Source organism: Apaloderma vittatum, unplaced genomic scaffold (assembly GCF_000703405.1).
Source record: "Apaloderma vittatum isolate BGI_N311 unplaced genomic scaffold, ASM70340v1 scaffold10343, whole genome shotgun sequence".
Taxonomy (NCBI): Eukaryota; Metazoa; Chordata; class Aves; order Trogoniformes; family Trogonidae; genus Apaloderma; species Apaloderma vittatum.
The window spans coordinates 2,080-18,774 of NW_009709783.1; the positions used below are offsets into that span (position 1 = coordinate 2,080).

The following is a 16,695-nucleotide window of genomic DNA, read 5'->3' on the forward strand; positions in this document are numbered from 1 at the left end:
ACTGAGGGTATTCAACTGAGCAATGTTTTCTCTCCCTCTCGATGTCATCACTGAAATGACTGCCCTTTTATTCTGAGAGATGATTGTTTTGGGGTGATGCAGAGGGAGTGCGCTTTGGTGAGCTTGGTCTATAGCTGTCTGTTTTCAGAACGGAGGCACTGTTAGGTTTCTGTCTTGTGTATTTCAGATAGATTTATTTTTCTAACTTAACTAATTTTTCCTCTATATTGAAGTAGCAACTTCCTCAATTTTGTTACAGATAATCATGTCATCCTTTCAAGAAGTTCCATCTTCAGCTAACGCTTTGCAGACTTCCAATTTTGCACATGTGATTTTTCAAAATGTGGCAAAAAGTTATCTTCCAAATACACACCTTGAATGTCACTACACTCTGACCCAGTTTATCCATCCTCATCAGAAAGACTGGGTTGGTATTTTCAAGGTAAGTGAAGCCTGTTCTGTTGCTCCTTCTCAAATTTTGCTGTGTTCTCTCTTACCAGTTGAGTAGTAGAAGAATTCCAATAACAGTAAAATCTCTCTTATAAAATTAAGTGGAACATCACTTAAGTGATGTTACCGTTTCCTGCTGTTAGAATGTGAGTTTTGTGACAAAGACCAAACTGAAGATTAAAACTAGAGGAATGAGTACACTTGTGAGTTTGCTGAAGTAAAGGGTGGTGTTGTGCAGCATTGAATGGAGATGATTTGAGAAGAGATGTGTGGGCAAAGAGTGACATTGTGAACAGGACTATGAAGAGTAAGTGTGAAATGTGTGTGGAAGGAACAAAAACTGAGCTGGAGATATCCTAACCCACGGCCCTGACTCATTTTTGTTGCTGGAGTAGTACCAACCGCTAAAATTATTCCAAACAGATCCTTGAAAAGAAGGAGAGATGAGACCACATCTAAGATACTTGGAGTTATTTTAAAAGGTTAATAAAGTTTCATTTATGGGATTAGAAGTTGATTAAATCTTACGTCTGCTTCTGTTTAAGGCCTTGATCTATGTTTCTTTGTCAGTATAGCTCCTGGTAGATGATGCTTGATTTCCTTACCTGAATGGTTCATAGGAGTTTTGATTTGGGCTTTAGGGAAGTGATGTGTTGGCAGTGGGGAAGGGAGAAATGCAACAGACTCTCTTGGTACTGAAGGATCTCTCCCTTAGGACTGTCCACTGTTTAAGAATGTAGATGCTTGACTTCATTGTAATCTGCAGATCACCAATGGATTATTGTCTTTATTCAAGATAAATTTCTCTTCTGCAAAATAGAACTACTGTGCTCTGTAACAAAGGAGGAATATTTTTGACGCTGTGTGCAATGACTATACAGTCACCAAATTGTCTGAGGGAGGCATTAATGTACAAACAGGCACATTTCTCTAGTGGGAAGGTTTTTTAAAGTATACGTGTATATATCTTGATTTTCTGCAAAGTTTTGATAAATAGCGTAACTGAGCACACTTGAGTGTTTAGTTAAGGGCATTAATGAAAAAAAGTCTTTATCAAAACTTTAAAGAAGGTGTTCATACTACACAAGTATTTTGAAATTATTTAAATTGAGAATAAATGTGACTTTGTTGATGTAAGTGAGTGAGACAATTGGACAGGACCCTAAAATACTAGTTAGGAAAATTAAAAAAAATGTGAAGCAGTTTTTCAGTGACTGTACAAGATACTGTGTATGATGTTCATGTACCTTTGATTTCATCTTGGCTGTAATGATAGATTTTTGTAAGATTGAGGCACGAATTTTTATTCTACTGTAACAATGGCAGGTTATACAGCTTTGGCAGTCATTTGAGGAACATGTTGAGCTGTTATAAGGTAATACTAGTGCTGAAAGAAAAAACTTTTTGCATAGGTTGACTTATTTATTGTGCTTCCTCTCCTTTATGTGAAACGGCTCTTATGTGGTGAATCAAATGAAGGAATTGATTGAGGTTAAGGCTAATATTCTGAGACTGGATTTTTCTTTAATGGAATTCCCCAACTGAATTTCCAGTTCATCTAGTTCTCAGCCATACAAGGGAAGGAACTGTTGCGAGATGGGGAAAAGGATGAAAATTGTTTTCTTTTTGCGACTCTGTCAGCTTACACTGAGTAAGCGTTATAGATCTACTGTCTTAGTACAGTTATAGTACAGTGAGTTAAATGTAGCCAGCTGTCCAACTGTGTCTGTCTACAAATATGTATGTGCATGAGTAATGCTTACAGTAAAATAAATTGTGGAAATGTAGTTGTCTTAGGACAGATAATAGTTAGAAGTTGTACTGTACTGTGATCTAGGTGTAAAAAGGAGTGACTTTGGGAGAATTGATTGTTCCCGGACAATCATCAAACCACTTGGAGGTGGTTTGAAAACTAGTAAAACAGGCAGGGGAGTTTATCTTTTACCTTTCTAAAATACCTAAGAAGAATGTGATGCATGTTTGCTAAAGACATTTTCAGCATTAAAAACAAACAAACCAACTAAAAAACAAGAATAACAAAACCCCTAAATCTTGACTAATTATGAGAACAATAATTAATGGCCTTCTGTACTGGCCTAGTATGCAAGGAAGACAAGGCTTCTGTGAGAAAAATCAAAACATTGATTCACTGACTGCTCACGTGGTGGGAATAGAAGTCCACCTTCTCTTTCTGAAGTGAATAAATTGCTTAGAAAACAAACTTGTTTAGGCTGGTGTCATTTAACCTTTGCCTGAGATTGCACAGAAAGTTGCTAGTGTTGTAATAGTGAATTCTGGACAGAGGTAAAACACACTTAGTTTAAAAAACAAACAAAAAACTCCCTGCCAAAAAACCCCTTAGTGGTAGTTTCAGATTAATGTAGAAAATAAGTATGGAATAAGTCTGTGTCCCCCCTCCCCATCTGTGAACACTCCGTGGTTTTAGGTTCTGGTGTTGATTTCTGTTTCATTTTAGGGGGCAGTGCCTTCAGCTGTATTCTGTCCTCTGTTTGCTCAACTGGTTAGCTAAGAATCTATCTACTGATACTTTTTTTTTTTTTTTTTTTTTAAGGGAATGGTTTACATTGCAGTATAAGTCCAAATACATTTCTTCAGCAGTAACACGTTTAGAGTAGGTACTGGTTATTTGTATGCTTCTGTTACCCTGTTTGTTTTGCTAGTTCAGCCCTTTGTGCAGCTGCGCAGTGAAATGGATCAGGAGAGTGACCTGCCAGAAAAATACAGCCCCTCCTCAAACAGCTTTTACCACCTTATTTCACAACTGAAATTTCTTCAGCTTGATCCCTGGGTGGTGCAATGGGCAACTGTGCTGGCAGTGCTGTGATGGGAACAAGTGAACTAGACGGGTGTGTGGGAGAAAGACTACACCTACCTTATTGGCATGGCTGCTTAATCTGGAATCATAATTGAAGCTTCTTTTTCAAATCTTTAGAGCTCTGTTGTGGGGAGCTGCTTTTAAGAGTTTGGTTTTTCAGTTTGTTTTCTTTTAAATGGAAATGGAGCTGATAGTTCCAGAGGCAAAACCTGATTTCATATACTGACTTACAATTTCTAGTTTGTGAGTTTTTGAGTGTTTCCATTGTATGCACTATAAATCTAAGATTCTTTTTACTGCATGTATGTTTATGTTTGTAAGTATACATTCTTTTTCACTTGTTGAGCTTGATGCGTGTGAGTTCTCCTCCCGTGAGGAAAGTTTCCAGTTTTCTGTGTCTATGGAGTATTCCAGTTTCATCACTGGAGTATTGGCTTCTGTTTGTATTATGAAAAGATAGTGGCTTCAGTGAAAGGTACCACAGCAGGTTCCCTCATGTTTGCAGTTGTTTATTTACAGATATCGTCTTCTCAAGGATATTTTACAAAACACCTTAAGATAAAGGAGCCAAGGCAGGATAAAGTACTGCCTCCCTACTCTCTGTCAGAGGCATCAAAAATGTCTTGTTGGGTGGTAGAATTAAGTCCAGAGCTTCAGGCCTGAATTAGGGATTTGTGGCATACAGCATTATGACAACTAAGTAAATCAGCAAACAAAAGACACTTAACAGATTCTACCAACTTCTCTGCGTATGCTGTAGATGAAATGTGTTTTTGCTGTTCCCAGCATCATTTAAGTCGCTATGTGTTGAACTTTTGTAATGCTGAGCGTGGTGGTGGTGATAGGTTTAAAACTGTTCCCGAGAAAGTAATCCTCTATTGTTTAGAAAAATGCAAACCCAGTGTTCACAAACTGAAAGGGTAATGTTACGTACAGGAGAATTATTTTGGATATAGCAGTTTTCCTACAAGCTAGTTTTATCTAAAGGCATACACTACTTTTGGGATTGGACCTTTGGCAAAAACTTGAAAGGGCAGGAAGTAAAATAATGAAGATGGTGTTACCCTTCACAGTGGAAGTTCTGAATATGCAGTATTTTTATTCTTTTTGTATAAATTAATCTTTCTTTTTCTTCCCTGTCACCTACAGGGAGCTTAAAATCAAGTTTTGACTCAGTCTTCAGATCTAGTGTTTTTCATTGCTGCTATTTGGTTTTGCTTTTGTGACATTCTGGAGGGTCATCCGTAGTCAAGTGGTGAAAGATTTTCATCAGTTATGTTCTCGCTTGTTACCAAGATAAAAAAAAAAAGACAGTTTTACAGAAAAATACCTATCTAGTACTTGGCGTGGACATCCTGAGTTTGAGTCCCTCTTTGTGCAGTTTTATGGGAACTAGGATTTGAGATCAGCTTTCCCTCTAATGAGGGGTGCTGTGCAGAAGACCCTCACGATTACTAGAGTGGAGTCAAAGGGTAGAAAGCTTGTCATTCGTGATCAGTTTGATAGAAGATCAGTACTGCCAGAATGATCCAAGACCAGTGTGCCAACTTTATTCTTCTCTGCTTATCTCTGATTAATCAAAATCTGGAGAGATCCTTAAAATAATCCAAATCCAAACCTTTGGAATGAGCAAAAATAATTAATTTGTACACTACATCTGGTTGCAAAAATAGCCATTCTGGTAGGTAGTACTAATCTCCAGATGGGAAAATCTGCATCTTGTGACTTATTTCATAACAAAGTGAAATAATCATATGGCCATTTGAGATTTTTTTTTTTTTTTAACATTATTAATGCATAATGTCCAGATTTACTGAAGTGTGTGAAAAACCTTCTTGGCTTTTAGAAACTGATGCTTATCCCTCTGTCTAGGGCATATGTGTGCAAATAGGGCTGACAGATGTTCAGTACACAAGAAAGGCAGATTTACTGTACATCTCAAAGTCACAAGGAAACAATGTTAGGAACATAATAAAGATAGTACTTCAAGAGAGTAGTGTTAAAGGTGTGGGTGTTTGTTGGGTATGTCATAATACTTTCTGGGTTTCTGAAGATTTAATTTTGCTGAGGCCAGCATACTGGAAAGACCTGTGGTATCAGCAGGCAATCATACATATGTTAAGCTGATGGCTTTGATCTTACTGTGTCATTAATTACCTATTCCACCAAAACTTTCATGTTCCTCAGTTCGAGTTAATACATTTTTGTAAGTAATCTACATTGCCTTTCTTCTAGAATGTGGATGTAAGTTGTAGACGTGCTTTGGTATTGGCTGTCTTAAAGTACCCCTAAATGTCCACATTTTTAATATTCACAACCTAAAAATGCTTGTCTGATGTTCTGGTAACTGAACATATGGACAAACGGAGTAACTGGGACAGGGAAGATCTTCTTAACTTACTTGAACACAGGAAGTGTCTGCTTGCTCTGAGGGAGTACTCAATATTTAAGAGGTCACACTTGAGCTGCTGTTTTCTGCACCAGTATTTATACACAGCTTAATTTCTTTCTTTTTACTGTACTGATTTATAGCAAACCTCAGAATTAACTTGTTCATGGTCAAAAACTTCTGTAAAAGAATTTAAAAGTGCATATGATGGACACCTAAGAAATAGCTGGGTGGTTGTGTTTTATCAAAACAATTTAGATATATATTTTTTTTGTATAGTACTCTGGGTTATTTAGTCTCCTTTGGACTGTAAATAGCAGTGTAACTTGTGTGAGTTGTTTCAATGTCGTGATTCTGTTGTAGATTTTTTTTTTTCTTTAAAGATATCAATTGCTTCCATATAGACAGATCATGTTATGAAGTACAGTGCAACAGCTGGATGTGTTAGTGACCACATGTGCATAGAAATACAGTTTTTCTGGCAAGGATTCATAACTGCACAGCAGGGTATGATAGATGTAGGAATGTGTAGTGGATGGCATGTCCTGTTGCTAAAATAGTCAGGAATAGAATTATTGGAATGCAGAATATTAAGGGAATTGTTGTATCCATGAATTAGACTGTTTCAGTTGGTTTCTGATTTATGTTCTTTGGAAAGATGTTGTAAATAACTGAGATAATGTTTTTCTTAAAAAAAATAAAGTCTGTGACAACATTGCCCTTTCTATACCAGACAAAGAGGAGGGTAATCTGGATTTACATGATGTTAACCTTTTACGAGAAATTTTGACATTTAATTCCAAGTCTCATTAATTTTCTGAAAATATTTGCTCTGGTAGGTTTCTGTGGTCAGAGACAGAATTGGCATAACAGATAGTAGCTGGTAACAATTTTAAAGTAAAATATTGTGCTAATTTATGGTTTTCATTAAATGTGACAGTAAATGAGTACTTCACTTAAACCATGCCCATCCTTTTTAATATATTTTTATGTATCTCTTAAAGTAAACAGTAACTTTGTTACTCTTTGACCTGTCATAAAATTTCCTTGGACGATCATTTACGTATGTAACAGGTTTACTTTTAGAGAGTTCATACTGTTTCTATATTTATTTTAATTTGTACCTAGTAAGAGAGAAAGTTTATCCTATGGTCTAGACACTTTGTCAATGTAGCTTTGACATATTCCTCTGGACTCTAAGGCAAAAATACAACCAACAAGAGGTGGTGGTTAGGATCCTGATGGTACCTTTATCTTGCAACAAGTACCATATGTTCTCAATAGTCTAAGTTAAAAGATTGCCTGTACATGTTTGTAACATTCAGCAGACTCACACAGACTCACAGAATTGTTTAGATTGGAAAAGACCTTTAAGATCATCGAGTCCAACTGTTAATGTAGCGGTGCCAGGTCCACCACAAAACAATGTCCCTAAGCACCGCAACTACATGTTTTCTAAATACCTCCAGGGATGGTGACTCCACCACTTCCCTGAGTGGAGATGGACTTGTTCAGGTCTGGGCATGAGAGCATCAGCCTTTCATAAAGAGTCACGGAGTATGTTGCAGCCATCTTCTACCTCAAAATGTTTCGGCTTTAGGGCTCCTGCTGTATAATAAATTTTTGTCTGAGTAGCAAGGTCATGCACGAAGTAAAGTCTTAAATAGCTTGGACTGAAGTAAATCAAAGTTGCATGTTGTATGAGATGATCACAGACATACTAAAAAACCCAAGGCTGTAGCTTTGATAGAATCTTAGACTGGTTTGAGTTGTGTTGAGGATGAGGACTGGGCTGGCCACCACACACTGACAGGTGCTCTCTAACCCCTTTCTCTCCCCAAAGGGAAAGGGAATAAACAGAGACACTTCCAGATTAGAAAACTGAAACAACTTCAATAAACAATGATAATACTAATAAGGAAGTGAAAATACATACAAATACATACAAAACTGATATCTAACCCAGCTCACCCCAATACCAAGCCCCAGGCTTGGTGACGGAGGGGAGCTGGACACAGGAGCTGGATTCAGGAATTTGGGACTGGGATCAAGGGCAGAAGATTGGATGGAGTTCTTCTTGGGTGCTGGCCATTGAAGAAGAGAGCTTAACCCATCTGATCCCTCAGCTGCATACTGAAAATAACATGTATGGAATGTAATACTCATGTTGGTGACCTGTCCCGTCTGTTCCTCCCTCAAGCTGCAACCTTACTTGCAACTTCTTTTACTTCTGGCACCCCCCATGTGTTATACAAGATCCTGCAGTGACCTTGGTCACTAGAGGAGCAAGTGTAAGTGAGAGCCTTTCTGCATACCAATCCTGGAAGGAGCCGTAAGCATCAGGCGTTATCACTTCTGGTAGCAGACACTGTCTGCAAAAACATGCTGCTAATTTCAGGGAGCGCAGCCTCTTAGAGGAGACTGAGCTGTAAAATAAAATCACTGAATAGAATTGGTTCTGTTTGGCTCAAACCAGGACAGGGTTGAAAGGGACCTTAAAGATGATCTAATTCTAACTCCCCCTGCCATGGGTAGGAACACCTCCCACTAGACGGGGTTGCTCAAAGCCCCATCCAGCCTGGCCTTGGACACTTCCAGGCATGGAGCATCCGCAGTCTCTGGGCAGCCTGTTCTAGAGCCTCACCATGCCCACAGTGAGTAACTTCTTCCTTACATTGAATCTAAATCTGCTCTCTTTCAGTTTAAAGCCATTACCCTTGTCCTATCACAACATGCCCTTGCAAAAAGTCACTCTTCAGTTTTCTTGTAGGCCCACTTCAGAAGACTGCAATTAAATCTCCCCAGAACCTTTTGTTCTCCAGGCTGAAAAACCCCAACTCTCGCCCTGTCCTCACAGGGGAGGTGCACCAGCCCTCTGGTCGTCTTTGTGGCCCTGCTCTGGACTCACTCAAGCAACATGCTGTTTGTGTTGGGGGGCCCGGAGCTGAACACAGTGCTCTGGCTGGGGTTTCATCAGAGCAGTGGAGGAGAATTGCCTCCCTCAGCCTGTTGGTCACACTTCTCTTGATGCAGCTCAGGATACGGTCGACTTTCTAGGCTGAAAGCAGTCACTGTCAGATTATGATGAGTTTCTTGTCAACCAGTGCCCTCAAGTCCTTCTCTGCAGGACTGCTCTCAATCCATTCTCTGCCCATTTTGAGATTGAGATTGCTCGAGCTTGTGCTTGAGATTGCCTTGACTCAGGTGCAGGACCTTGCATTTGGCCTTCCTGAACTTAATGAGGTTTTCAGGAGCCCACTTCTCCAGCCTGTCAGGGTCCTTCTGGATGGCATTCTTTCCTTCCATCGTGTTGACTGCACCACACAGCTTGGTGTCGTTGGCAAACCTGCTGAGAATGTGCTCAATCCTGCTGTCTTCATCACTGACAGGGATGTTAAACGGCACCGGGTCCAGTACTGACCTCTCAGGAACACCACTGGTCTCCACTGTGACATCAAGCTATTGACCACAACTCTTTGAGTGTGACCATCCAGCCAGTTCTTTATCTACTGAATGGTCCATCTGTCAAATCAATGTCTCTCCAATTTAATGAGACGATGTCATATATTTTGTGCAAGTCCAAGCAGATGATGTCATTTGCTCTTCCATTACCCACCAACGCTGTAACCCTGTTGTAGAAGGCCACCAAATTTGTCAGGCATGATTAGTCCATGGTGAAGCCATGCTGGCTGTCACCAGTCACTTCTTAATTTCCATGTGCCCTAGCCCAGTTTCCAGAAGGATCCACTCTGTGATCAGTGAGCTTTGACTTCATTGTTTACTTATTTTGAAATATTTATGCCTTAACATTACTGAAGTGTGCTTAATACTTTCATGTTGTGAAATTTTTTGTACACCTTGATTCTTTCAGAATTGGCATCTGGATATTGGGCTCTTCTCCCAGGCAGCTAGTGACAGGGCGAGAGGCCATGGCCCGAAACTGCGTCAGGGCAGGTTTAGGTTGGATCTCAGGCAGCCCTTCCTCATGGAGGGGATGCTCAGGCACTGGGATGCACTGCTCAGGGAAGTGGTGGAGTCACTGTCCCTTGAGGGGTTTAAGGAAAAGCTGGATGTGGCACTTAGTGCCATGGTCTAGCCAGTGTGATGGTGTTAGGACATAGGCTGGACTTGATCTCCAAGGTCTTTTCCAGCCCCAACAAATTCTGTGGTTCTGTGATTATTTGATGACAGTGCATAGGTTCGAAAGTATATCATGTCAGCAGCATGTCAGTGTTAATGCTAAGCTATCAGTAATTTTGACCAGTATGAGCTTCCCTGCCACCAGATGTTTTAATTTTTCCTTTTGTTAATGGGCTTAGAAGAACTTGTTACCTGCAGCTACTGTAGCCCTAACAGTGCTGTTATTTGAGCTTGGGGTTATGGCACAAGCCAAGTCTACTGTGGAGAAACCACTTCGTAGGCTACTGGGCCTAACTGCATTTTGCGTAGACATTTGTGTTTTTGTAGAATCATGGAATGTCTTAGATTGAAAGGAGCCTCAGAGATCATCTAATCCAACCTCCCTACCATGGGCAGGGACACCCTTAACTAGACCAGATTGCTCAAGGCCTCATCCAGCCTGGCCTTGAACATCTCCAGGGAGGGAGCATCTAAAACCTCTATGAGGAAGCCTCTCTTCTGTGATTTGGGTCAAAAAACCTGTTTCTGATCACGTGAAATAGATAAAGGCTGCTGACTTAGTGTTGTCAGTAATAATTATACTGTGTAACCTGTGTCCAGAGCCTTATCTACTGTCTATAATTTTGCTTCCTTGAAAGGTAGTTTATTATCGTCTTGCAGTACTTAAGGGACTTTGCCCAGTCCTCACTTTCCAAACTATGTGATTTACCTTCTGAATTTTCAAAAGGGCACAATTTTTGCCTTTAAGAGTTCTGTGGTTTGGGTTATTGTGTGGCTTCCCCCCCCGCCATTTTCTTTTCTTTAATTGAGTCATATTAGGTATTTACAATAAAGGCTCATTGGTTAAGCCTGGGTTTGTTCAGCTAAACATGTATTTCCTGGGTTTGCTTCTTTGGCCTGCTGATGTTAGTGTGGGTGTTGTACAGGTCGATAAGGCACTCTTAATGCAGCAGAGTGACTGCTTCCGTTTCCCGTTACATAATTGAGGCAAGAGAAAAAATGCCAAGTGAATTTTTCCCTTAAAATGGTGTTTCTTTAAGGCACTTTTTCAGGACTGAGGTGACTGAATTTGCCAAGGCATTACTAAAGGGAGGAAATTGAACAAAATAGAGAGACAGAAAAGTATTTATTTTCCACGTTCATCTGAAACTCCAGATCCTAAAATGGAGTTTGAAATAATTTTTTCACAGCAAACGCTGCTGCTGTAAGGCAGAGTTTTCTTCTTATGAAAGCTTACATTCCTTGTAAGATTAATTAGATGAGAATTAATGGAGTTTCAGCAAAATAAAATGGTCATTATTTTTCCTCAGTAATATATTTGGTAACTCATTACTAGCATACAGACAAGCACATAAATTGTGCTCCTCTGTCATCCCCAATTTGTTTTTCTAATCAGCTAGTTTTCTTCTAACTGTTTTCTGGAAACGTACTGCGGGTGAAATGCAGATACGGGTAAACTAATCGTGCTACGTGACATTTCAGTAAGAAGGGGGCTCGTATGTGTGGGGAAACACAGAAGAAGAAAAAACTTTCATGCTGGTTACCTGCCTATTTATTTGGAGAAGGAAAACCTGTCTGGTACGAGTATTGTGGACAATTGAGTTGTCCCTACTTGCCCAGCCAATTGCAAAGTAACTTGGTGTTAGGCATCTTAACCTTTACTAGACTTCAGCATTTCTGCTGTGACTATAGAGTTGCTTTACATGACTAAAAAATAGTTTATGATACTTTAAATTAAAATAAATTTTCTTGCTCAAAAGCAGGGAATAGGGATATAGTGAATGGATTACTCTGTAATGGCCTAATAAAATGCCATTTTTATGGAGGGAGAATAGAATAAAGTGAGTAACACCTTTGGACGCAATAAGATAATCTGGATATGATATTTTGTAGGAGGCATGTTTAGTCATGTTTTTGCTTTAAAAACATGGGTTGAGAAGTTGAAGGAGTTTTGGTTTTGGATTATTAATCTGTTGGTTAACGTCTGGAAAGCAAGAGTTGGAATTTGTGCAGAACTTTATAACTTAAAAATGGATTTCAGAGTGGAGTGTTTGAGAATTAAATGTAGAGAAATAGAGAAGGAATGTGTTGAATACCAAATTAATGGAGACTTTAATTTTGATTGTGACATGGATTAACTTTTTTTTTCTGTTGGTTTAGCAAAGCTGCATCATCTGAGTCTCATGTGGTCTTTTGTCTAAGAAATAAGGATGTTAATATTTTCTGTTCTTAATTCTGAGCAAAATGTTTTTAGAGTTTTCAGTGAATTCCTTAAACAGTAATGGTCCCAGCACAGCCAGTCCACACGTCAGATGATGAACTTGAGTTCACAACGAGCCGTGTGTGTAGTTTGACAGGTCGTTCTCGTTTTTCCTTCCCTGAGCTTCGGAAGGTTTTGTGCTGCAGTTTTTTTGTGTAATTTGTAATGTCTGTGTGCTTGAATGTGGATATTGTAATATCTGCCATTACCTGTGCCAACCTGTTAAGTTGGGTTTGTAAACTCTGCCTCTTATAAGCCTTCTTCCTGGCTCACAGAAAGCGTCACAGTCTGTCCTGTTGAAATTTCCCATTTATTTAAGATTTTTGATGGTAAGAAAGTAGTAGTGTGCGATTGTTTCAGCTTTACCACTTTGATTGGAAGTTTATGTTAGTAGTCACGTTTTGTTGGGTGTGTGTTTGTTTTTTTAAAAAGTTGGTATGTGAAATTGCTGTCACTAAAGGAATTCCAACTGAGTTTTTGTACATCAACCAAGTCTGTAGCTGTTTTGATCCAGATACTGTTTCACTTAAGTTGCTTTCGTTTTGAAAGTCTTATTCTGATGTTTTAGTACATTTTTTTGAGTCAAATGCTCTTCCATTTAGCAGTATCAATTAAAAACTAAAAAGCATATTATAAAAGTATTTGGATCTTAGTTCCTTGTATGCCATTGTAGTCAGCAATCTAATGATTCTTTTCTTTTTCAGCTTCAGTTTCGCATTTTAATACGTCAAAATATATTCTTTGTTGCAAAATAGGACTCGTTTCACAGGAGGTCTAAACAGAACTTATAAGTGGATTTCACAGGTTTTCGCTGATTTCCATTTTTTTCACAGCTTTTAAATTCTAATTATTAATGTAAATAAATATGATTGCAGCTTGTAGTTGGATAATAAATTTCTAGAACTTGGTCAGAAAATGAAGAAAACAAAAAATGAAACTATGTAAATGAAGACCTAATTTTAAATATAGTTTTGTAATGGATATAATTTCAATTACTGTTTTTTTTCATTGATACTAAATTTCAAGTACAGATAGGAAATCTGTGAATCTCTTACAAGCATTTGTATGTTTTCTATATTTTTTTCATTAATACAGGTGCTCACTGTGAGTAACATCACCTGTTTTGGCAGCTGAAATGGTCAAAATCTTGTTCTTATGTGCCTGAAATTTTTTTCTGATAACAGTAAAAGACTTTGCACTTTGTCCGCCTTTGTTTCTTTATGCCACTGTGTTGTTTTTTTAATTTTCTTTCTTTTTTTAATAGAAACAGTACTGCAAGATGCTAATAAATTAATTATGTAACCACTTATTTCCATTTTCTACTTTGGTGTAGGGTTGTTAGGGTTTTGTTTGAACTGTGATGCAACTAGAATTTGAATGATGTGAAAAACGAAAGACTAATAGACACACATTTGTGATAAATGTTCTGTGGAGCATTTAAATAGCATCTGCATTTACTTTTTAATATGCATTCATATTCCAGTAGAGTACTAGAGAGTCTGGACACAAAAAAGCAACACTGGCTTTGTTTTCATGCTGAGGGCTTCTCAAATACTTGAGAATTTTTCTTCTTCTATTTGTTAGAGAAATTTCCAACTCCAACATAAAATCTGTGTTTCAAATTTTTATTCTGTTACTGCTCTGGGGTTTTCTTAGAGACTTCTACATAGATAAGCTTGGAGTTAAGAATAATCAACATAGATTTAGGTTTGGTTTTTTTTTTTTTTTTTTCACAGAACAGATTCTGTTTTCTCACTGTTTCAGTACAAGTGCAGTGGTGTCAAAAGAACCACATCGCCCCACAAACTGGGGCATCAGCTAAAAGGTTTTGTGAGGTGGCAGGATAACCTTTATCTGCTACTTGAACATCGTTCTATGGAGAAAATATTTCTGCAGATGAAATACTGGGATTAATTTATCTGCCTTTAACAAAACTGTCTAAAAAATATTAACTTCCTGACAAATCTATTGGATTTTGGATACAGTAGTCACCGTTGGCAGAATTTACACTAAGCAAATCTCACTATAAACTTCAGAATTAATCTTTTTGTATTTTTATTATACTAATGTGTATCTTTATAGAAAAAAATAAAAATGTACTGAATAGTAGTTTAATGTATAGTGAAAACTGTCTGGTGTTTTAATTTATATAGACCCTTTTATTGCCTTATACCCATTTATTGCATTAGGTAACAAGCTTAATAAAATTCATGCTAAATCTTTGACATGCTTGTTAAAATATTCCTGATTTGTAAACATTGTTAAGTATCTTTTTATTACATGTTGAAGCAGAAATATGCATATTACAGTATGTTGTAAAGGCTAGACTATGATATCTTAACTGTATATAACAAACTCTTCTGCTCACTGTGTTCTCATTCTTTCTTTGTTTTGTTGTGGTTTGTTTTATTTTAGGTTGGTTGGAGTACCGCAAGAGATTATTACACATTTCTTTGGTCACCTATGCCAGAAAATTATGTGGGAGGATCAACTGTTAACTGTGTGTTGACTTTTCAAGGTGAATATAAAGCAGTATCTACCTGTATCTGTATTTTGCAGCCTATGCAGCTTTTTAAGTACTTATCTGCTCACTACAGTGCTGAGGGTTATATAACAATTCTAGACTTCTACAAATGTAAAGTGGAGGAGAATTTTGCACACTTCATTGTGTGAAGTTCAATCTTATTTTAGATGTCAAAGAAATTGTGAGGGGGAGTATGTGACTTAGTATGTTTTTACATAGTAATGGACAATATTCATGACTGACAGAAAGAGAAGCTCTTATGGAAACTATTACATTGTGGAAAGTGACTTTGTTTAATCATTAGCAGGGTTTTTTAATCTTGACATCTCAGTGCAATGTGTCTTTACGTTGTCTTGAGTCTCTGGTCTTTAAATGTAATTCTCGATGTGAAGTGTTTTTTTTATCAAAGAGTAAATAATGTAGATGATGGTTTGGTGAAGGCTGAGTTGTCAGAGTGTTGCAGAGGACCTTTTGACAGTGAGAAATTGATGACAGTGACTGAAGTTTTGAAGAAAAGAACAAAGAACAAACCAGAAAATGTTACACCACCGTACAAATCTATAGTGGAACTGTATTTTCAACAGTCTGTCAGATCCTCTTCCTTCCCCTCATAATTTCAGAAAAGATCTAGTAGAACAAATGAAGAATGTATAATAAGGAATATGAAAAATTAAGAAGTAGCTTCTGTGTAGTGGTGTAGAGTTACAAAGATATGAACCACAGTCTTCTCCTTAAATATAAAAAGGGACAATGCCCATGGATTGTCTCCCATGGTTTGGGAGATTTACATCTGACATTAGGAAGAACTTTTTTATTAAGAGAAGGCAGTGCGGCACTTGAACAGGTAACCCTGCTTTGGAAGGATGGGAATTCCACAGAGTTGCTTAGACACAGCCGTGGCAGTCTCAGACTGGTGCTGACAACAGTCTCTCTTGAGTGGGAAGTTGGGCTGGGTGACCGTCAGAATTCCTTCTGCCAGTTTTTTCATCCTGGGAAAGGGAAATAATGGGAAGTGGCTGATGTCTCTAAAACCAGCTCCCCATGGCATTGGTGGGTTATCCATTGTTCATTTTTAATGAAGTAGGAGTCTTTGATGTACCAAGTGACAGGTTCACAATGGAGATAGAGATGATACTCGTATCGCACAGTCAATTTGCAGAACTTCCTGCTGCAGGACGTTAGGAATGTTAAAAATCTACACACATTCCAAGCTGCGTGTAAAAAGATTACCTCCATTAAACTTGTTTAATGCTCTTCTGCTTACTAGCAGAATTTTATGGACTTTTTACATTTTATCTTACTTTCTTTTTTACTTCCTGGAGTTGGCTTTTAGTCTTTATGTGTTTGTATTTATGGCTTAAAATGTACAGAGAAAGCCAATAATTGAAGTTCTGATTTCTGAAAAATGTTAGCCTGTTGTCTTGTTAAAACTGCAAATACTAGCTGCAAGTGGTGATAGCTTGAGTGAGTTCACAGCTCTTTCTCTAAGGCCAAGTAAATTTTTTTTCTGGTACTTTTGATAATGATCATATCCACATGATTTGACCATTTTATAAACTTGAAATCTGTGAAAAGTTATTTGCGCTCTGTGAGAACTGGGAGGAAGTGCTTAGTTTCTTTTACAGTTACCAAAATTTCACTGAATGAAGGATATTGAGTTGAACTGAAACTCAAAAGTGACCTAGAAACTCTACATGCCATTAGCAGTCCTTTGTACTTTAGAAGTTTTACCACACATGAAGAGACCAGGTAACTCTGTCCCATCTGTTACATTCCACCAGTTTTATAGATCTGCAAGATTTAATCTCCATTCAGACAGCCTCCCGGTTGTGTTTGGCAAGATACTTTAGTGCTGCTGAGATGAGATCAGTAGAGCTTTTACAGGAGCTTAATTAACTGAGATACATAGTAAATATTGTGCAACGTGCTTTAATGTTTTTTTTTTTAATGATCAAGTAGCGTACTGGGAGCAAATAATCAGGAATCTGTTCTCTGCAGTAGTCAGGTCCAAAAACACAGAATCCCAAGATTTTGAGATGAAGATACTATTCCCTGAGCTACAGTTAATAAAGTATAAGTCTAATGGAAACATGAAC

The 16,695-nt window shown here is 38.0% G+C and overlaps 1 protein-coding gene across 2 annotated transcripts in view; it reads left to right on the top strand.

Moving 5' to 3' along the window:
• Positions 1-263: 263 nt before the first annotated feature.
• TAX1BP1 (Tax1 (human T-cell leukemia virus type I) binding protein 1) overlaps positions 264-16,695 on the top strand; it is a 56,663-nt gene continuing 40,231 nt past the window's right edge. Inside the window, exons 1-2 of one of the 2 annotated variants that reach the window (XM_009867059.1) lie at positions 264-442; positions 14,491-14,593. In XM_009867059.1, coding sequence (XP_009865361.1) covers positions 266-442; positions 14,491-14,593 — 280 coding nt within the window. In that variant the 5' untranslated portion in view covers positions 264-265. The remainder of the gene's footprint in view (positions 443-14,490; positions 14,594-16,695) is intronic. The other variant, XM_009867060.1, reaches the window with a different exon arrangement.